This window comes from Leopardus geoffroyi, chromosome X (assembly GCF_018350155.1).
Source record: "Leopardus geoffroyi isolate Oge1 chromosome X, O.geoffroyi_Oge1_pat1.0, whole genome shotgun sequence".
Classification (NCBI taxonomy): domain Eukaryota; kingdom Metazoa; phylum Chordata; class Mammalia; order Carnivora; family Felidae; genus Leopardus; species Leopardus geoffroyi.
The window spans coordinates 36,682,348-36,705,787 of NC_059343.1; the positions used below are offsets into that span (position 1 = coordinate 36,682,348).

General features: G+C 39.0%; 1 protein-coding gene across 19 annotated transcripts in view; it reads right to left on the reverse strand.

The window, feature by feature from the left end:
- The window catches only part of CASK (calcium/calmodulin dependent serine protein kinase), a 358,135-nt gene that overhangs the window by 93,292 nt on the left and 241,403 nt on the right, over positions 1-23,440 (reverse strand). For 12 of the 19 annotated variants that reach the window (XM_045471852.1, XM_045471865.1, XM_045471856.1 and 9 more), the window contains exons 9-11: positions 18,923-19,006; positions 7,210-7,309; positions 2,999-3,016 (exon numbers count right to left, since the gene is read on the reverse strand). In XM_045471852.1, coding sequence (XP_045327808.1) covers positions 2,999-3,016; positions 7,210-7,309; positions 18,923-19,006 — 202 coding nt within the window. The remainder of the gene's footprint in view (positions 1-2,998; positions 3,017-7,209; positions 7,310-18,922; positions 19,007-23,440) is intronic. The other 7 variants (XM_045471860.1, XM_045471853.1, XM_045471862.1 and 4 more) reach the window with 1 other exon arrangement.

Sequence of the window (23,440 nt, forward strand, 5' to 3'; positions counted from 1 at the left end):
GTGGGAAGAGTTGTCCTCACTACCTACATTATACAATTGTTAGCAATTTGCAATATTTGCTTTATCACACATCTATCTATCCATCAATTCATGTCGTTTCATTCATTTCTTTTTTTAAAGTTTTATTTACTTTAATGAAGGGGTGCCACCCAGGTGCCCCTTCATTCATTTCAAAACAAGTGCCAGAGTGCACATCATCACTACACTGCACCCCTAAACACTTCAGCATAGATTTTAACACTTCTCTCTCACAGGTAAAATTTACAAAGTGAAATATACAAATCTTAAGTATACTGTTCAATGAGTTTTGATAAATGTATATACTGCATACATCTGATAACTGCATACACACATGCATGCAAGTGAGTTCAGTAACAAAATACTTGTATGTGTATATTTAAAAAATTATATGTATAGCTATAAAATCCAGTATCACTGAGCAAATTAACCATCTGAACCTAGTCTAGCTTTTTCTGGAGTTACCAATTACCTCTCTCCTATTGTATTAGCAATCCCATTTATACAACACTGAATTCACCACACACACACATTCATATCACCTACTCAATCAAAGCCCTTACCTGTAAGCACAAGAGCATTTTTTAAAAATCTGCTTACTAAAGTATAATTTATTAAGTTCAAATTCACTAATATAAGTGTCTATTTCATCTTTCCAAAACAGTTCCCTCTTGTCCCTTTGCAGTCAAAAGCTAGCTTCCCCTTATCCCCTGGACAACAGCTTTTATTCCCACTGTACAAAGCACATTCTGGTTATCAATCAAGTTATAGGCAATAGTGAATCCTGTAATAGAAATTGTATTTTGGACTTAAGCATTTGAACTATATGCGATTCAAGCTACGAAAACTTACACATGGTGATAAATCCTTTAGATTCTTTATGTGTATAGGGCAGATGCCTCAAAATTTAGTATTAGTTAAAAAGAAGTACACCCTGTAAATGGATTCTGTCGGAGCACAATGCTATAATTCTAATGCCATTATGCTTGTTAAAATAGTCTGTTTTCAAATAGCACCATTGTTAGGCACAGATTTGTCAAAGCACTTTAAATAGCATTCTGGGGGCGCCTGGGTGGCTCAGTCGGTTGAGCGCCGACTTCAGCTCAGGTCACGATCTCGCGGTCCGTGAGTTCGAGCCCCGCATTGGGCCCCTGTGCTGACAGCTCAGAGCCCGGAGCCTGTTTCAGATTCTGTGTCTCCCTCTCTCTGACCCTCCCCCGTTCATGCTCTGTCTCTCTCTGTCTCAAAAATAAATAAACGTTAAAAAAAAATTTTTAAAAATAAATAGCATTCTGCTAAGTGCTCATTCATATAAAACTTTACAACTATGGAAAAGCACTACTTGATACCTCTAAGACGCTTTCATTTCCAAATGACATGATAGGTCTACTGATTGAAAAACAACAAAAAAAAGGAAAGACGTGCTAAATCTGGAGAAACAAAAGCAGTTACAAATGGGAAGTGTCTCACATTGTAATAGTCATTAAAATGTGGACAGCCTCTAAAATGGCCTCCAAGATCCTGCCTCCTGCTATTCACACCCTTGTATAATCAAATCCCTTCCCTGGAGTGTGGGCTGGACTTATTAACTCATTGTGATGAAGAGAATAGTGCAGAAATGATAAGACATCACTTCTGAGATGGCTTTTGTCTGGGGCACTCTTACTTTTGCCCTCCCTTTTTGATCATTCATGCTGGGAGAAACAAACTTCTATGTTGTGAGCAGCCCTAGGAAGGGACCCATTAGCCAGTAAGGAACTGCAGCCTGTCAACAATAGTACAGTGAGTCTGGAAGAGAATTCCATTCCCACCCCTGCAGTCGGGTCTTCAGATGAGATTGCAGCCCCGGACGACTGCTTGACTATAGTCTCATGGGAGATCTTGAGCCAGAGGCGCACAGCTAAACCATATCCAGATTCCTGACCCACAGAAAGCGTGAAAGGATAAATCCTGCTTTGAGGGGATTCATTACACAGCAACGGATAACTAACATACTGTGAGATTTTTGTATTAAATCAGGTGCAGTTGGAGCTATGAGTAACAAATGCAAGACAATGTATCCAATTATTAGCATCCATATTTTCTGATTTATTTTTGTCTCTTATATACTTCCCCCCAGTAAGTACAACCTAGAGGTAAAGGTTTATTCTATTGTTTTCATGGAAATTACTGAAATAATTATAGATTATCATATACAATTGTAAGAAATACAGAGATCCCTTGTATACTTTGCTCAGTGTCCCCAATGGCAACGTTTTACAAAGCTATAGTGTCATCACAGCCAGAATATGGACACTGATACAATCCACCCATCTTATTCAGATAGCCTTACTCTTATTTGTACTCATTTGTGTGTGTGTGTGTGTGTGTGTGTGTGTGTGTGTGTGTCTAATTTCTTACCTACTTTTTACTTTAATATTGTCACATAATCAAATTACATTCCTTTGTAATTAAAATCTAGCCATTATATTAGTCTTTATAAATGGCCTTCCCAATGGTAAAAGTTGTTGAGACACATGAATTTGGGAGTTTATTCCACAGCTCCATATTAATTAACTAAAAATTCAGTCAATAATAGAGAGTAGTATAAACTGCTTACAGATGGTGCGATCGTCAAAGGAAAATTCACTTACCCTGAAAGCTTTCTTGAAAGCAAAACTATAAAAAAAAGTTACCCTTTCCCCCAAATTACCGTATTCGTGCTTGAAATTCAGATGTGAGGTAATAGTAAGTGCAGTTTAAATTTTAACACTGCCTGTCTTCCTCTTATGAAAGTGAGAAGTTAGTACTATTTGTATGGTAATGCCTCGAGAAATCAATACAGCCACGTTTTGATTTTGTGGTCAGGCAGTGTTAAAATTCACAATCAAACATCTAAACACAAACAGCCAAGGAAAAAGTCAAGCCGCTTATGAACCATGCAAAGCCAAATACTTTTGCATAAAAGATAAAGCTTAGAGGAAAACAAAGGGATACCTACTTTCTGCTGCTAGAAGTCCTAGGAGGAAGGCAGCATATGGACAAACAACAAACAGTATGATTTTAGAGCAAGCAGGTTATCGAGCTACAGTTGGGCCCTGTAGATGAGCCACAAGAAACATGGTCCCCCAGCAGAGCCCAAAGCAAATCCTTGTGTTCCATGAGCACATTCCTTAGGACTGATAAGTATTTCAGTCATTAAAACACTGGGATCGAGGGGTGCCTAGGTGGCTCAGTTGGTTGAGCATCCGACTTGGGCCCAGATCATGATCGCACAGTTCGTGGGTTCGAGTTCCTTGTTGGGCTCTGTGCTAACAGCTGAGAGCCTGGAGCCTGCTTTGGATTCTGTGTCTCCCTCTCTCTCTGCCCCTCCCCCACTCACACACACACACACACACACACACACACACACACACACTCTCTCTCTCTCTCTCTCTCTCTCTCAAAAATAAATAAACGTTAACAAATAAAAAACAAACAAACAAACAACAAAGCCACACTGGGCTCAGATTCTCACTTTGATTCGAAATAGGAGAAAAGATTTCGACTTTGGATTAGTAAGTAACAAAGGAACAATACACTCTTCATCATGTGATTAAACTCATCAAATTCTAGTAAAAGTACAATGGGCTGATTTTGATAATCCGGATAGAAAAAATAATCTCTTACATAAAAATTGTTTTACAATGTAAATAGCATACCTAAACATGATGGACTCTTCTTTAGATGACAAATCGGGAAACGGATGAATTTTAAATTTGTTTTTAAATTGTGATCTTAAATAGAATTTGGGGGGGACTAAAATAGGATAGTCAGCTTTTAATTTTGTCAAGCAAGGTCATTAAAGAAAACAACCTATTTGTTATTATTTCATAGAAAGAACAGGCATTATCTAAAGATGAAAAACAGACTGTTCTTCTCAAGAAAGGGCAGTTGTCCTTCTCAAGAACCTTACACTGTTCTCCAATGCCTCCTTCCCTGGAGCCCCCCACTCCCACCCTACAAACACATGCGTTCTTAACTTTTTTAAAAAAAAAAAATTTTTTTTTAATGTTTATTTTGAGAGAGAGGGAGAGACAGACCACGAGCAGGGGAGGGACAGAGAGGGAGACACAGAACATGAAGCAGGCTCCAGGCTCTGAGCTGTCAGCACAGAGCCCGACGTGGAACTCGAACTCAACAAACCGTGGGATCATGACCTGAGCTGAAGTCGGCCACCCAACCGACTGAGCCACCCAGGTGCCCCGAAACACATGCTTTCTGATCATTTTTCTCTTTTTGCCACAGGCTTGCAAGAACTTTCAGGTAATGCTGAAAGGTGCTTTGTGTTTTGTACTGTAAAACAAGCCCATGCAAATTTAAACAGATAGATGGTGGACAGATTAATGTTGCAACTTAAAATAAATGATGCACAATTTAAAGATTAGAGTTAAACAGACAAAAATTTAGGCTGGAAAATGGAAATATTAAAAAACAAAAATGAAATAAAAACTGAAAATACAGATGTGTTAATTTATGAAAGTGTAAGGCTCTTCTGTGAGTCCAGATAAGGTATACAATAGGCTTTCTGCCGCCAAGCATACAGCCTTCGCTGTTGGTTGCAGAAAGGGAAGTTTGCTGCTAGAGAGCTATTTCATAAACAATGCTGATACAGTAGTATAATGCCTCCCTTTAAATGGTTTAGTATTAAAAATTAATTTTAGGAACAGATGAGTATTTCCTGACAGCTGTGTGGAAGTTAGGGCAATATTAGAATTTTCTTCAAAATGTCCCATTGTCTTTGGGACGGACATTTGAGTGTCAAATGAAGATACAGACTGCTTACAAGATCATTAAGATTCAGAAATTAAAAAAAAAAAAAAAAGGTGTGACTGCAGGAAAGGGAAGCAAGAGGGAACGTGAAATTGTGAACAACTAATTCAAGAGCTTGCAGGCTACCCGCAAGACAGTAGGGGAAATTTCGTTTTTGTTTAAAAAGCAAATTTTGTAATCAGAAGCTGTTTTGACCATATCACTTACAGATTGTACTGAAAAACAAAAAACTGGGTAATAAAAATGTATTTGACAGAAAATTAAGTGTGTCTATAACTATGGGCAATTCCTTCCCTAAAAGAAAAATTCGACTCTTTAACAGAATGGAACACTTAAGAGCTCATTAAACTCTTGCCAGGCAGAGGTACATATTAAGGGGCAACAGTAAAGCTTAGGTCTGTGAAGCTACTGCGAGGACCATACTGCTCCCCAGGCCCGATTTTAAGATGAAAATGGTGTTAGATCTTGACCGAAAATCTCTTGATATAGTCCAAGTTTGTGACTGCATCATGTAGTCACAATACAACATAAAACCATTACTGGATCTGCTCGTGCCAGACAAGTCTACTGGAAACAGTGTGGAGGGAAGAGAGAGGTTTGAGCTAGCAAACACCAACCGCAGTGCTACGGGTGGAGGGAATAAATTGGACTGGAAGAAAAAAGACAGACATGAGACTCCCATTTCCTCAGCAAGAAGAAGCCAACAAGACCTTCTCTTCAGAGAGTCTCTTTTCTGAGATTCCCATTTCTGAATGTTTTTGGAAATCACCTTCACTCAAAAGAGGAAGATTCACATCCCAGTTGGTAAAGGTCAAAATGAGGAACTACACAGCTGTTGGAATGGGGAAACTCAATTTCGTTCTTTTCCACCAGGTGTAAGAAGCACATACCAATTGATAAGAACATGTGTGTATGGGAACGTGTCTGTGCACGTATGTGTATAAACACAGCCAAGGAAGAAGCAGAAATACTGACGAATGCTCACAGTGGTGAAGGACCACCCTAGCAATACAGGAAGAATGAATGTGCAAATGCTTCTTGAGTCCAATGGAAATAACCTGAATATCGAATGAGCCATTCCAAAAATCAAACCAATAGCGCAAAGGCAACCACATGGCAGATACTGAGTGACTCTAATGTGAGAAGGGAGAAAACCTAAGGGTGGAGGGCATAGGACTCAGACGTAAATACATAAATAAATGAAATTTATAAAGTGTAACACACACATACGTGCATTTACATAAATGTATAAATGGATACTATGGGTTTTTACTTTTTATTTTTTTATTATTGCTTAAAATTTTTTTTAATATTTAATTTATTTTTGAGAGACAGAGAGAGCACGAGTGGGAGAGGGGCAGAGAGAGAGAAGGAAACACAGAATCCAAAGCAGGCTCTAGGCTCTGAGCTGTCAGCACAGAGCCTGACATGGGGCTTGAATCCACAAACTGTGAGATCATGACCTGAGCTGAAGTCGGACCCTTAATGGACTGAGCCATCCAGGTGCCCCAGGATACTATGGATTTTTAATAAACGATCCTTGAGAATTCCTAATAAAATGGAAATCTGAGCACTTTATAAAATAATTTTGTGAACACTAGTGGATTTTGTTCCCCCCAGGGGTCCCTATATACATTTGATCCAAATAGGTAACCCTTTTGTGTTCTCCTCTGAATGCTTGTATGTATGTGTTATAGATTTTATAAAAAAGAGAGGAACTTGTAAGTTGTTTCGAGAGATAACTTACGAGACAGCTTTACATTGAAAGATAAAATTAAAAGCAGCGTTGCCCCAAAGTCTGATATAGTTGACAGGGGAAAATCTTGTATCGGAAGTTTTTTTGTGGGGGTGCCTGGGTGGCTCAGTTAGTTAAGCATCCAACTCTTGATTTCAGTTCAGGTCATCATCTCACAGTTCGTGAGTTTGAGCCCCCATGGTGGGCTCTGTGCTGACAGAGCTTGGGATTCTTTCTCCTTCTCTCTCTGCCCCTCCCCTGCTCGTGCATGCTCTCTCTCAAAATTAATAAATAAACATCAAAAAAATAAAAAAGAAGTTTTTTGTTGGGGTATAAGGCAATCAGAAAGATCCAAAAAGACTGACTACAATGTTGGATTGGATGAAATGCAATGTTGGGTCTGGAGTGGGGAAAAGGGAAGAAGTACTTCTGAGGTAAAAGGAAAACAATAAAATGCTGGTTTTGGAGTACCAGGGGAAAGCGACTTCGGTAGTAAAATTAGAAGGAAGCAGACACATGTGGATGGAATTTGGCTGCTGACAAACTTCCTCAGAATTCCTTGGGAGATCTGACTGGATTCACAGGAAAGGTTTATTTACGGTGGAAAAGAGAAGATGTAGACACCAAATGATTCACACTGGTGAACGGACGAATGGTCCAATTACCTGAGGAGGTAGGGTCTTCGGAGAAATCTGGCAACTCTTCGGGGGGGTCACCATAGAATGAGTTGAATTTGTGACTTGACACAGCTGCTAGTACTGCACCCTAAAAGAAAAAGATGGAAAAAGATATTAAAGCACATACGTGTAAAAAAGTTCAATAACAAATGCAAGGAGTATTCAGAAAGTCAAACCTGTAGGAGGTGACAGCTAGAAGAGGGGTAGCTTGTAAATGAGTTTGGATTCCTTGAGATTAATCACATGGGCATATATGAGAAGAACACCGCTGGGGATTGGGAAAGTACATGAAACCATTCACATCTTGAACTCAATCATGTACACAAAACGGAATATTCTGCAGACACTATGAAATGATGCTGACGGATATTTAATAAAACAAAGATGCTTGTGAGTTACATAAAAAAGGTTTTAAAACAATCTATAGTATGACCTCATGTTTGAAAAAAAAAAAGATTAATATGGATATAAAGACCAAACATATACCAAAATGTTAGTCGCATTATCTCTGGGAAGTAGGAATGAGTCACTTTTCCTTTTTTAGTATCTTTGCCCCCCTCTCTTTTTGTGAATGACTATGTGTTACTCTCAGGCCACACAGCAGAACCAACTACAGGTAACTCCTTTTATTATTTTTTTTAAAGATCTTATTTTGTTTTTATTTATTTTAATTTTTTTTTAAAGTTTCTTTATTTTTGACAGAGACAGAGTACGAGCATGAGCTGGGAGACACAGAATCCGAAGCAGGCTCTAGGATCCAAGCTGTCGGCACAGAGCCTGATGCGGGGATCGAACTCACGAACTGTGAGATCATGACCTGGGCCGAAGTCGGACACTTAACCGACTGAGCCACCCAGGTGCCCCTTATTTTATTTCTTAAGTAATCTCTCTACCCAACATGGGGCTCAAACCCACAACCTCAAGATCAAGAGTTGCACGCTCCACTGAATGAGCCGGCCAGGTGCCTCTACAGGTGACTCTTTAAACAACATGCACAGGTTTCCCTGATTCCTAGTTGAGAATTACTGTCATATGGAATGCATGACATAGGACTGCTGGGTGGAGAAATCTTGGGAATTGTTTCAGTAACAAGAAGAACAATACCAGTTATTTTGTGAAAGTGTTCAATTCCGCGACTGTTAGGCATGGGTCGGAATATCTGGGTGTGTTCCTTGGCTGGGCCACTTTCTAGCTGCCTGATACTACTTGAGTCAATATTAAAACTGACATACCTTACAGAATTGTCAAAAGTCATAATGTATATGAAAGTGCTTTGTGAACTGTAAAGCATTTTGTAAGTGCAAACTGTCACTAATCTTAGTAATATAGAGCTAGAATGTGAGCACAGCCTTTTGCTGGTCTAGGTAGAATTACTCATTTAGGTAGTTTAAGGATTAAATCACTTACATATTTTAAATGTTGAACTTGAGGATTTTTCTGAAAAGATGAATCTTTTTTTTTAAAGTTTATTTATTTAGAGAACGAGCGAGTGAGAGAAAAGCACGTATGGGGGAGGGACAGAAAGAGAAGGAAAGAATCCAGAGCAGGCTCTGTGCTCTCAGTGCAGAGCCCAACATGGGGCTCGATCTCGTGAACTGTGCCATCATGACCTGAGCTGAAATCAAGAGCCGGATGCATTTAACTGACTGAACCACCCAGGCGCCCCAGAAAGATAAATCTTTTTAGGCATTTATTAAATATATGAAAACATTAATAGAAACACATTTCCACAAGTTTCATTTTGGCGGGGGGTCGCGTTAGGGTTTCTTTCTACAAATATAAATGGAATTGAATTGAACTGAATGTAGAGAGGGAAGGCAAAAAAAACAGAGAAGTGATCTTGATGACACCATTCCAGGCAACTTATTAGATTTCTTTTTCTCTTTTTTTAAGATTTTATTTTTAAGTAATCTCTACACCTAATGTGGGACTTGAACTCACAACCCGAGATCAAGGATAGCAAGTTCTAACTGAGACAGGCAGGAGCCCCAACTTTTCAGATTTCTGAAAGTCTAGGGTTAATGTATGAGAAGTCTTTATGCGGAATTTTATAGTCAGCTACTGCGATGAAAAAAACAGCACTGAATGTTGAGTTCTTCTTTCTATAGTAGAAGCTTATTTCACTTTACATATATACCATGTTCCCTAAAAAGCTGGGCGGGAATGGAATTTTTATGTATCAAAAGTTTCCCACACACTGAAACTAAATTTTAGAGATGCTTTATTTTTATTTCCAAATGAAGTTCAACTGAGTTTCTTAATATGGTGGGTTTATATCTCAAGGCATGGTCTAGCTACTACTATGATCAAAGATCTACAAATAACTTCTGCCAGGAAAGCACTGTTTCAAAGAGCCTTGAGAGGTAAATTCTTTTATAACAATAGTAGCAAGTTCCTAATTTATCTTATGGTTAGCAGTTTTCTTTATTTAGTCCTCTCAACTCAGTGACTGCATGTGGTTTGGATATTCAATGCAAAGCTATTATGTAAAACAGCAAAAACGGTTCCAAAGCAGTTTATGGATTTATAGAATTATAACCTTAGGAGATGATTCATTCTAAGAGACTCATTTTGCATATGAGGAAACTGAGGTCCAGAGAGGCTTAGCAACCTATTAAGGTCGCTGCCAACTTAGAGATAAAATCAAGAGTAGACAGAATGTCTACTCACAAGTTCAAGGGTTTTTTACTGCACCAGGGGTCAAAAATTTTTTTCTGTAAAGGGCCAGATGGTAAATATTTTAGGCTTGCAGGGCATATGGTCTCTGTTGACACTATTGAACTCTGCCATTGTAGCATGAAAGTAGCCACAGATAATATGTACGCGAATGTTCACTGCTATGTTCCAATAAAACTTTACATGTAAACGTAGGCAATGGGCCAGATTTGGCATGCAGGCCATAGTGTGCCAACTCCTGTACTACATTATTGCTATGAAAGAGACCGTGGGTACAGCAACATCAATCTACATCTTATACAGGTAGTTCTTCAAGCTTCCCAGTTTATCACATCTTTGACAAAGAAGTTTTCTGCCTACTTTAATTTAGAAGGGAAAGTTTAGTATGTTCTGAGAGTGAAACATAACAATTGTGAGTTAAGACTATTCAGAGTCTGCTAAGATAACTAGCATTAAAGATGCAATTTTGGACTAAGCAAGTTAGGCAGATTCTAAATTCAAACAAAAAAAGAACTACAAGTAATTAATTCTCAACTCAATCTCGACTATTGTTAGTATGTCAAACATCAAAATGGAATACTCCCAGTTAGATGATTCTGTGTCTCATTTAAGGAAGTGGAAAACAAGAAAATGGTTGGCTCAGACTTCTGCTAAGTTAAACTACTGAATGCACCTAAGGAGGCAATGGAGTTATTAAACAAATTTTTTTTAATGTTTATTTTTGAAAGAGAGAGACAGACAGACAGAGAATGAGCAGGGGAGGGGCAGAGAGAGAGGGAGACACAGGATCCAAAGCAGGCTCCAGGCTCTGAGTCGTCAGCACAGAGCCCAACACGGGGCTTGAACTCATGAACTGTGAGATCATGACCTGAGCCAAAGTCAGATGCTTAACTGACTGAGCCACCCAGGCACCCCTAAGGAGGCAACAGAGTTATTAAGAAAGGTACAGGAGAGTGAATACAGAGGACTTGCTGACTTGAAGACCACCACGAAGGGCCAGTACTCCCTTTTTGGTGCTCCCTGAGCTCAGAAACAAGCACCATGGGATTTGATAGCACAACAGGGAGGTATGTTTTAAAAAGTCTAGATACAAGACACACAAGTTTTCAGATGACATGGAGAGTAAACTGGGTTTGCACCCAAGTGGCAAAATAACACACAGTCACGTTGTAATATACTAAGGGGGCAAAACCCATCACAGGGCGATACAAATCCACATGTGACATAAGGATTTGAGAAAGGATCATCTTACTAGGGTTAAGAGCACTGAACTTCAAGCCCTACAAAGGGTAAAGGACTTGGAGAGGTTGAGGCTGAACAGAGATGATCCAGAAGGCCGGAAAATCATTTCAAGGCAGAAATGTTAAAGGATTTGGGTTGATTACATGTAAGAAGTAGGCCCTAGATAATGAGGGGCGAGGCTTGATTACATCAGAGCTCCCAATCTCTGTACATACAGTCACAAGCAATGCTATCATTCAGTAGAGTCGGCACAGTCTATGTGTGTAGGATACTCAAACAAAACTCAGATGCAGGTCTAAAACCAGGAATTTTTTATCACATTAAGTTGGGCCATCTGACTAAAGTTGGCTGTGCTATTTCCTGTCAAGGTTAACAATGAGACTTGCAAGTATAGTAGATAGGACTATATTTAAGAGCAACTGCACAGAACAGTATCTTAGGAATCCTTTTGGACTCTGTGAAAGTATTTTATAAAGATGGTCGATTAACGTATACAATAGCTTTCAAAAGCTAGACAGCCGAACTTAGGAAGTAATACGTCCTGTATTTCACAATCAGAAACTAATAGAATCGCTTTGTAAAAGTCAATAGAAAGATCAAAATCACTTCCAATTTTTATCTATGTAAACTGCTTATACTGGAGTAAGTTTTCAGAATCAGCTGTGCCTTTTGGACACCAGGCTTACTGCTCTTGAGTAGCTGGAGCCCACGGCTGCTGTGCTGTCTTACTGCCTCTGCACCACCCCTTACTACAGGAGAGGACTATATGTAAATGCTGGCTTTCATCAGGGCACAAAGGTCCTTGATAAATCCTTAAGTTAGCTCTTGTTGAGTCTACAGAAAGGAGCAGCGTGCCAAAAGGCAGCTGTTAGAGCTTCCTGGTTGACCTCTCAGAAGGTGATGTTTAGAGGTAAGCATTACTTTTGGAGGTGCCAAGACTCCTGATGGTGCTGTACAATAGAACTTTCTGGGATGATGGAAACGTTCTATACCGGTACTGTTGAGTACAGTAGCCATCAGCTGCATGTGGTACTGAACGGGGCTAGTGCAACTGAGAAATCAAATTTAAAATTTCATTTGACATGCATGAATTAAAATTAAAATTTAAGTAAGCACATATGGCCAGTGGCTATTGCGTGAGAGAGTACAGCATCGTAAAGTGCTGGAAAATGGTATCACTAAACAAACTTTTTCTAGTTCTGCAAAGTTCAGGAATTTGAGGGACCAATTGGTAATTCAGAGAAGCACACAGACCAGATACTTCTGCGGTTTGCAAAATCAATACAGGAAAACTGTAGTTATCGGAAATCTCCCTCATTTTTTGTATATACAGTGTAAGGAATAAATGTTTTTATCCTTTAAATGGAATCACATGGATTCAACTTAACCATTTCCTAAACTGAATGCAATACATTTACCCAAATACAGAATACTGCTTCTATTTTTTCTTTCTTTCTTTTCTTCTCCTTTTTTTTTTTTTTTTTTTTACAAAATTTATTTGGCATGCTTCACTGTGGGGAAATTTGCTTTCTAGAGGTAGAAATAATTCATGAACCAAAGGAGATGATTTCTAGAACAGATTCCTCTCCTCAGCCTCTTCCCTAGTTAGACAAGCTCAGATGCTAACAGATGGTCCCCTAGTACCTCCTGCAACCTGACCCCTTGCTCAGTAACTCCAAGTAGATGGCACCTGGGGTTAGCGTACAGGGGTGTCTCCTTAAGACATACCAGAGCACAGATTTTTCCAGACAGCCTAGATCAGTCTGTCCCATGCATCCTAATATTCGATTTGAGAAAATAGGATTCTTATATCTAGTCTTGTACTGAGGCCTATGGAGTCTATTAAAGGAAGCATTGTTTCTAGAGGATTTTTTTAAACTGAAGTATTAAAATTCTAGAGCTTAGTGTAAAACAAAAAGAGGGGAAAACCCAACATCTGAAACATCTGGTAACCAAAATGAGAAAAAAAATTTTTTCCCATCATCATTCACAGATGTAAAAACAAAATAACGCAAGAGACGAGAATAAAAAGAAGTGTGTGATAATTCAAATCACATGCAGGGTTCCATTAACTTTTTAAAAATCTACATGTGAAAGGTAGTCTGAAAATGATGTTAATGCTAATTGCCCAAATAATTTTCTCATAGGGATTTGTTGTCTCCTAAAGCCTGCTGAGAGGTTAAATTCCAAAATGAATGTATAAATATGGAAAGAAAACACTTTCCGATTGTTTAGTATCGTTATTATTGTAATGAATCAGTAATAGTCTTGAAATTTCAGCAAAGTATAATGAGTATTGTTTTATATTCTGGCATTAAAAAGTTTCACAAAACTTTCAGAATGAGAAAAAGGTTCAACCTCAAAGTAAAACTCACCACCAAAAATACATAGAAATTTATTCAAACAGCTTTTTGGTGGGGAAGTTATTGAAAGAAATCACAAGTCTTAAATACACATACATACTTTGATGCCAATAATTCCAGTAGCACAGAACTTGTCCTAAGAATATAATCACATACCAAGGTGGGCAATGCAAAAATATTTATGGCTGTGGAAAACTGGAAGCAATCTGTGTCCAACAGCTGGTTAATTATGATATGTACAATATGACAGAATTTTGTAAAACCATTACAGTTTGTGCTTTTTTTTTTTTTTTTAATTTTTTTTTTCAATGTTTATTTATTTTTGGGACAGAGAGAGACAGAGCATGAACGGGGGAGGGGCAGAGAGAGAGGGAGACACAGAATCGGAAACAGGCTCCAGGTTCTGAGCCATCAGCCCAGAGCCCGACGCGGGGCTCGAACTCACGGACCGCGAGATCGTGACCTGGCTGAAGTCGGACGCTTAACCGACTGCGCCACCCAGGCGCCCCTACAGTTTGTGCTTAATGAGAGTAATGACTGTCAATAAGGGGGACATGTCAGAATCAACCATGAGGCTGTTTTAATAAACACACGTCCCTCCAACCTCTGGCATAACTGGGGCTGAGGGAGGGGTGGTCCCTTGGGTGAGCTGAGTGGTGTGGTGAGCCACTATTACTATGGGAATGTGTCATATCCCTTAAGTATACTGAAGAGGAAACCAGTATGTAAGAAGAATTTTTGTCACGTGGTATAAAAACAAGTGGGGGTATGTGAAATTCACATAAAATTAACCACTTTAAAGTGTACAATGCAGCAGTATTCAGTACATTCACAATGCTGTGCAGCCAACATTTCTGTCTAGTTCCAAAACACCATCACCTCCCTCCCTCCAAATCTGCATACCTATTAAGTAGTCACTACCCAAGACCTGGCTATCACCAATTTACTTTCAGTCTCTATGGATTTACAGATATAAATACCTATTCTAGATATTGAAAAAAAAAAAAGGAATCATCCAAAATGTGGCCTTTTAAAACTTTTTTTTAATGTTTTATTCATTTTTTTGAGAGAGAGAGAGAGAGAGAGAGAGAGAGAGAGAGAGAGAGAGAGAAACAGAGTATGAGTGGGAGAGGGGCAGAGAGAGAGACATAGAGACACAGAATCTGAAGCAGGCTCCAGGCTCTGAGCTGTCAGCACAGAGCTTGATGTGGGGTTTGAACTCATGAACTGCAAGACCATGACCTGAGCCGAAGTCAGACACTTAACTGACTAAGCCACCCAGGCGCCCCAAAAGTGGCATTTTTTTTTTCAATTTTTTTTTTCAACGTTTATTTATTTTTGGGACAGAGAGAGACAGAGCATGAACGGGGGAGGGGCAGAGAGAGAGGGAGACACAGAATCGGAAACAGGCTCCAGGCTCTGAGCCATCAGCCCAGAGCCCGACGCGGGGCTCGAACTCACGGACCGCGAGATCGTGACCTGGCTGAAGTCGGACGCTTAACCGACTGCGCCACCCAGGCGCCCCCAAAAGTGGCATTTTAAAGGTCTCTTTCTGCACATGGATATCCAATTGTCCCTGTGCCATTTGTTGAAAAGATTTCTTTCCCCCACTGAACTGCCTTGGCACTTTTGTTGAAAATCAACTGACTTCAAATATAAGGGTTTATTCTTGAACTCTCAATTCTGTTCCACTGATATACATGTCTACTCCTATCCCATACTAGTACCAGAGTCCTGATAACTGTAGCTTTATAGTTAAGTGTCAAAATTGCAAAGCATGAGTCCTCCAACTTTGTCCTTTGTTCAAGATTGTTTTGGCGATTCTAAGTCCTTTGCATCTCCATATGAATTTTTAGGATCAATTTGTCAATTTCTGCTCAGGAGACTGTGCTGAATCTATGGATCAACTTGGGAAACACTGCCATCTTAACAATACTGGGTCTTCCGATCCATGAACATTAAATGTCTCTCCATTAGTTTAGATTTTCTTAAATGAATTTTTTAAAGTGTTTATTTATTTTGAGAAAGAGAGTGCAAGTGGAGGAGGGGCAGAGAGAGAATCCCAAGCAGGCTCCACAGTGGCAGTGAGAAGCCTGACATGGGGCTCGAACTCATGAACCATGAGATCATAACCTGAGCTGAAATCAAGAGTTGGATGCTTAATCAACTGAGCCACCGAGGTGCCCCCTGTCTATACATTTTAAAAAGCTTTTAAAAACTTCAAAGTGTTAATATCAATGACTAGAAAAAAAGCTAAAACGGTATGGAGTTATTGGAATTACAGTTATTCATATACAGAATGAGTACCAAGTCAAAGGTATAAACATTAAAATCACAGTAAAACAGGGGCGCCTGGGTGGCGCAGTCGGTTAAGCGTCCGACTTCAGCCAGGTCACGATCTCGCGGTCCGTGAGTTCAAGCCCCGCGTCGGGCTCTGGGCTGATGGCTCAGAGCCTGGAGCCTGTTTCCGATTCTGTGTCTCCCTCTCTCTCTGCCCCTCCCCCGTTCATGCTCTGTCTCTCTCTGTCCCAAAAATAAACGTTGAAAAAAAAATTAAAAAAAAAAATAAATAAAATAAAATCACAGTAAAACAGTAACAACAATAATAATGTTAATAGCAAATAATATGTATGGAACACTCATGACTGCCACGTACTTTTGTAACTACTGTAATATATTAATTCATTAAAGTCTTACATCCCTATGAGTTAGCTATTACCATTATCCCCATTTTGTAGATAAGGAAACCCAGGCACAGAGAATTTAAATAACTCGTTCAAGGTTACACATTAGTAAGTGTCAGAGCCACGATTCACCGAAGGCAATGTAGCTCCAGAGCCCACTCTTTCCCATAATGCTGTTCTTCTCTTTCTTCTTGCCATGGACGATAAAAATTTCCTTCCTCTAAGTAAGAAAAGCAATATTCTACTGCTTTCTGTGAACTTCCCTTTTAATCATTTCAAAGGGAGTAAGAAACAAACAAACAAACCACAATGGGTTGTTGCCTAACATTTGAGGAGCTTAAAAACAGTGTCCAGATACAAGGATGGGTACCTAGCTGTTCATTCGTGAAACAGAGTTGTGTGGTGGTCTCTGAAAGCTAGTAAAGTTGAAATCTGTGTTCTGGAAGCTCAAAGAAGAGGCAGAATGAGGAGAATGAGTTCTTGCAGATGGTAAGCATAACATACTTTAACCAGGATGGCTGAATGACATAAAGGAATACAGCCTTACCAGAAGCTGAAAAAAATCTCAATGACAACCCTGCTGACGTTCCTAATTCTAGGTTGTCTGGTGGGTCTTGAAACTTTAAATAGTCCTGCAAAGGGATGTGGTAAGTTCATATGACCCCTCTCTGCTGTAACAGCTTTGCCCTGTCCAAATGAATCTTAGTCACCACTCTGGCTATTTTAGGCCCAAGTCTGGTTTTGTGGCACTGGGAGAACTACAGCATGGGTTTCTCGTGATGGGCAAACCTGAGCACTATGGCGAAAGGCCTGGACTTGGCCAATGAAAGGTTCAGCCCCAGACAGGGCAATGTCACAAAGGCCAAAGCAGGGCCAGAGTTAAAAAGACTAGGGAAGAACTGAGAAAAAAAGTATAATTAATGGTTCCTTTGGGGAAGAAATGAACTTCAAGAACAGCTGACAAAATTTCACTTTGGATAGTAAGATTTTTTTTTTCTCTTGTAGGCTACAGTGGTTCAGATGTATGTCAAAGTCTTGGGAAACTTCTTTAGGTGCCATCTTGATAATGGCATGTCGTTAATAACTATTTTTGCCAAGGACTTTTAAAGCAAATAGAGAAGAGCCAGTTTGGAGTGCTGACTGTAAAAACAATTAGGACAGAGGCTTAATGGAGAATCATCATCACCAATAATGACATGTGACAATTTCCTTTGTTGTATAGTAACACAGTTGACTTTTCACAATGATGGAAATGTCCTATGTCTGGGTGATCTGATTCGTTAGTCACTAGCCACATTTAGTTACTGAGCACTTGAAATGTGCTAGTGTGACTGAGGAACACTTTTGATTTAATTGTCATTAATTTAAATTTAAAAAGCTATGTGTGACTAGCAGCTACTAGACTGAACAGTTCAGCTCTATAGCATAATATCGTGGCCTACATAGTTTTCTCCCCCATCCACATAATGTTCCTCAAAATCTAGAGCTGTATATATGAAATTATTCAGATATTTCAGGGGTTGAATAATAATGAATATTACTGCAATTTAGGACATATACAAAAATACTTATAAAGTTTTATAGTTGGTGGGAGTCACATGGCTAAGGAGGACTACTAACCAATCAACCACTTAGAGGACAGACTTAAAGATGATTTTTTTACAGTAATCAAAAATAAATCAAATAATAATTTTAAGACCACAATATAAGAGTTTCCTCTGTTGGGAAGAGGGGGGGAAATGTCCCATACAGTTTTTTTACTAGTGTTGGGACACCTGGGTGGCTCAGTCAGTTGAGCGTCCGACTCTTGATTTTGGCTCAGGTCATAAACTCATGGTTTGTGGGTTTGAGCCCCATGTTTGGGCTCCGTGCTAATGGTGCAGAGCCTGCTTGGGATTCTCTCCCTTTCTCTGCCCCTCCCCTGCTCTCTCTCTCTCAAAATAAATAAACGTTAATTTTTATATTAATAAAATAGTTTACTATTTTATATTTGGTCTTTTTCAAAACCTTTTAAAATCAAACAGGCTCCCCATATGGGATAATTACCATTTTTTTTTTTTTGTTTGGTGAGATAGAGGATAGAGAGAATGGTAAAAGGAGAAAGGTACCTAGTAAGAATAAAGAAAAGCTAAGAAAAGTAATTTGAAAATATTTTCTAGTAGATCAAGGTAGTGGGGATTCTTACTGCTTTGTGATCGTTGTCTAATTAATTCTAATCCAGTATTGTTTCCACTGAACTAAACTCACATTTTTCTTGTCAAAATATTTAAGTTTGAGAAAATGTGGCCTACATTCATATTCAACAATAATGGATAATAATAGTGAATTCCTGGGATGCTTGGGTGGCATCTGACTTTAGCTCAGCTCATGATCGTGGGTTTGAGCCCCGCATCAAGCATTGTGCTGACAGCCCAGAGCCTGGAGCCTGCTTTGGATTCTGTGTCTCCCACTTTCTCTGCCCTCCCCAGCTCGTACTCTCTCAAAAAAAAATAAACGTTGAAGTAAAAATGTAAAAAAAGATAGTAAATTCCTATTTTAAAAGTAATTACATCTCTGCTATAAATTTTTAGGATGATACAAATCTAAAATGTGATTAATCTTTCATTTACTTTAACATTTTGTTTATTCATACTTAGATATTACCTTAAATGATTTAAAAAACAAAACCTTATTGAAATAACTTTTAGAAGTGAGAATTTAGCTGTCGGAAAGCTTTTTGCTGATTTCTTTAATTACCTTTAGTTTCCTCCTTGCATTGAATTTCCTCAGTTGCTCTACTGTTTCTGGAAGATGAATCTTGTAGGCATAACGATCCCGCTCCTATAAAAGAAGAAAGATAATGAACATATGTAGCCATTTAAAAAAGTGAAGAAACTTAATCTAAAACAAACAGTGAAGCCCACATTTCTTAAACATGAAACTTAAATTCTAAAATACTGGAGATTTTATTCCATGATACTGGTAAACATTCTCAAATGAGGGATACGAAGGTCAAAACTGATAGTAAAATAGTATTTTATTTTCAGCAATAATAAAGGGTTAAAATAATGGATCAAGTAATTTTTAGATATATGGCTATATGGCAAAGATAATTAAATCATAATTATGAAGGTATGAAGTTACCTTTGACATGTTCTTGTCAGGTAAAATGAGCATTTGAAAAATTAACTTCACAAATGATTGAGCATTCGGAATTGTCAGGAGTAACTGGATTTTTTTTTTAGGTGAGTGATCACTTTATATATGTATGTATGTAGGTATGTATGTATGCATTCATTCATGTGAATGGGCCCAGCATGGAGCCCAGTGTGGGGCGTGAACTCACAACCTTGAGATTAAGACCTGAGCTGAGATTTTAACCAACTGAGCCACCCAGGTGCCCCAGGAATGACTGGATGTTAAAAGATCATACTATCTTCGAGCTAGAACAAACTTCTCAAGGCCATCTAATTCAAGCATTTCCTCACGTGGGATCCTTTTCAATCCCCGAAGGACGATTATTCTGTTTGACTTTCTCCAGTGAGTGATCATTCTTTTATGGCAGCTTACCACAATTCTAAGAAAGTAAAAAAGTGTTTACTTAGCCTGGGCCCACATCTGGCTTGTTTGGGCTAGCGTTGTCCTATGTAATATCGCAAAGCAAATATTCTTCCTCTTCTATATAGTAACTCCTCGGTAGCTAAGAGGGGGATCATGTTTCCACTAAATCTATTCTTCTCTGTGATGTCTCCAGTTGCCTCAACTATTCCTCATGTATATATATATTTTTAAAGTTCATTTTTGTGAGAGAGCGAGCAAGTGGGGGAGGGGCGGGGGGGGCAGGGAGGGAGAGAGAGACTATCCCAAGCAGGACCTGCGCTGTCAGCACAAAGCCTGACGCAGGGCTCGAACCCACAAACCATGCAATCGTGACTTGAGCTGAAATCAAGAGTTGGGCACTTAACTGACTGAGCCACCCAGGCGCCCATTCTTCATGTATATCTTCAACCTCTTGTCATTCTTCTTATTACCCAATTTGGTTCTACTCTAATTTGTCAATGTATCGTAAAGATTTAAATAAGTATTCATTTCAGAAATAGTTCTTGAGAGCCTGCTATGTTCCAGGCGTTGATCTATGCACTTGGGATACACAAGTAAACAAAACCAACAAAGATTCAGGCCCGCGTGTAGCTCATATTCTAGTAGAAGAAAATACAGAAAGGTAAACTATGGAGTATCATAAAAGTGCTATGGGATAAAGCAAAAAGTAAAGCAGAGTAAGAGGGAATGGGTACACTGCAATTTAAAATAGGGTGGTCAAAGTCGGCCCAATTGCCATGAGGACATCCAAAACTGGTGAGGGAGTGGTCTAGGCAGAGAGAACAACACAAAGGCCCAAAGGAAGAAGTGCACCTGGAGTTTTCAAAAACTGGCAAAAAGACCCATGTGCCATGGAGTAAATAGATCAGATCAGAGAGGCAACAAGGCTGGGGTAGGCCATTTAAGAGCCTTTTTTAAAAAAATATTTATTTTTCAGAGAGAGAGAACACAAGTGGGGGAGGGACAGAGAGAGGGAGAGAGAGAGACACACACACACACAGAATCTGAAACAGGCTCCTGGCTCCGAGCTGTCAGCACAGAACCCAACGTGGGGGGCTCGAACCCACGAACAGCGAGATCATGACATGAGTCGAAGTTGGATGCTCAATTGACTGAACCACGCAGGCGCCCCCATATAACAGCCTTTTATTCTGAGTGGGAGAGGGAGCCACAGGAAGGTTTGTGAACTGAAGTGACATGATCTGACAAGTTTAAAGGAACACTCTGGTTGTTGTGTTGAGAACAGATTAAAAGGGAACAAGGGTTTAAGGGGGGGAAAAAAAAAAAAAGGCAGGGAGACCAGTTAGCCTATTGCAGTAATCTAGGGGGAAAATGGTAGATGAAGTCAGATGGAGAAAATAAAGATGATGAAGAGGAGATAGATTCTGAATATATTTTCTGAAAAAAGTTTTACTGAGGGGTAATTAGCATATAACAAACTGCATTTTTAAAATGTATAATTTTCTAGGTTTTGACATATACAACCATAAAAGCATCACTGCGTTCAACCTGAATATACCCATCACTCTCTAAAGTTTCCTCACGTCCCTTAGTCATCTCCCTCCCAATCCCCGGGCAGCCACTGTTTCTGTCACTGTCAATTGGTTTGCATTTTCTAGAATTTTATATAAATGGAACCAGACAGTACAGACTCATTTTCTAACTTGTTTCTCTCAGCACAGAGGTTTTGAACTGCATCCATGTAGTTGTGTGTATCAATAGCTGATTCCTTTTTATTGCTGAGTGACATTCCTTTGTAAGGATAGGCCATAATCTGTTTACCCATTATCTGCTGATGGACCCTGGGTTGTTTCCAAGTTCTGGCTATTACAAATAAAGCTGTAATGAACATTAATGTACAAGTCTTTGTATGGATACACATTTTACTTCTCTTAGGTAAATACTCAGCAGAATGGCTGGATTGTATTATAGGGGTATGTTAAACTTTTTAAGTGGTTATACCATTTTACATTTCCATAGCAGTGTATTAGTTGCAATTGTTCTACATCCTCACCAATACTTGGTATGGTTAGCCTTTCTGATTTTAGCCATTCTGATACATGTGCGTATAGACATCTCGTTGTGTTAATTTGTATTTCCCTAATGAAAAATGATGTGGAGCAACTTTGCGTGTGCTTATATAGCATCCACATATCTTTGTTGAAGTGTCTGTTCCAAATATTTTCCCGTTTTGAACTGGGCTGTGCTTTTTCTTATTATTGAGTTTTAAGAATTCTTCCCAACGTAGTAGAAGGGGATTTAGATGTCCAAACTCCCAGTTATAAAATAAAGACACAGGGATATAACGTACAGCAAAAGGAACACAGTTAATGATACTGTAACAACTTTGTATGGTGAGAGATGGTAGCTAGATTTTATCATGGTGATCACTTCATAATGTATATAAATGCTGACTATGTTGTACACCTGAAACTAATATTGTATGTCAACTATAGTTCAAAAGAAGGAATTCTTTACATAATCTAAATATGTAAGTCCTTTATCAGATACATAATTTGCAAATATTTACTCTTAGTTCATGGCTTGTCTTTTCGTTTTCCTACAGTGTCTTTCCAAGAACAGAAGTTCTTTTTTTCTTTTTAAAGTTTATTTATTTATTTTGAGGTGGGGAGAGAGAAACAGACAGACAGACAGCACACATGAGCGGGGGAGAAACAGACAGAGAGGGAGAGAGAGAATCACAAGCAGGCTTTGTGCTGTCAGCACAGAACCCGATGCAGGGCTCGATCCCACCAACTGTGTGATCATGACCTGAACTGGAATCAAGAGTTGGACGCTTAACCAACTGAGTCACCAGGTGTCCTCCAAGAACAGAAGTTCTTAATTCTGAATACATTTTGGAAGTGGAGAGAACAGGATTTTCTGAGGGAATGGATGTGGGGTGTGAGAGAAAGAGAGGAGTCAAAGACCACACCAAGGTTTTCAGTGTGAGCAACTGGAAGTCTGACACCGAGAGAGATGGGGAAGAGATCGGGACTATAGTTTTGGATATGTTATGCTTGAAATATCTAAAGTTCAAGTGGAGATTCAAGTAGGTACTTGGACATACAAGCCCGGAATGCAAGAGAGAAGTCTGGTCTGGAAATAAATTTTTGGAGGGTCACAAACATTTAGAAAATATTAAGGATAATACTCAACTCTGTCCCAGGCACTGAATTTGGGACTTTCACAGGCAGTATCCCATTTATAGTTGTTCTTTAAAACAACTATATAAGATAGTAGAGACAATGCTACATGCTAATTATCTCAAAAGCAATGGCTCAAATGGACATAATTGTTATCATCATGATTAGCATGTACTGAGGGATTATGTGCCACGCAGTGTTCTAGTTCTTTACAAGTTTGGTGGGTTTTTTTTTTTTTTTTTTTTTTTTTTTTGTGCTTTACATGTTTATGTTACATACTCTTCACAACAAAGTAGGAGGAATATATCGTTATTATCCTATTATAGAGTTGGGGAAAAGGTGATGCATTATACCAGATGAAGATTAATTAGTATGAATTGGGCCTCTTAGTTTTCTTAATCTGCATAGTATACAACATTTGTACATTAAGTTCAAGATCACAGTTGTTATTATAATGAAAATTCATGTTTGCATGTGAGGCACTTCTAAAATCAATGTGTTGGTATCCTGTACTTACAAAATTTATTTT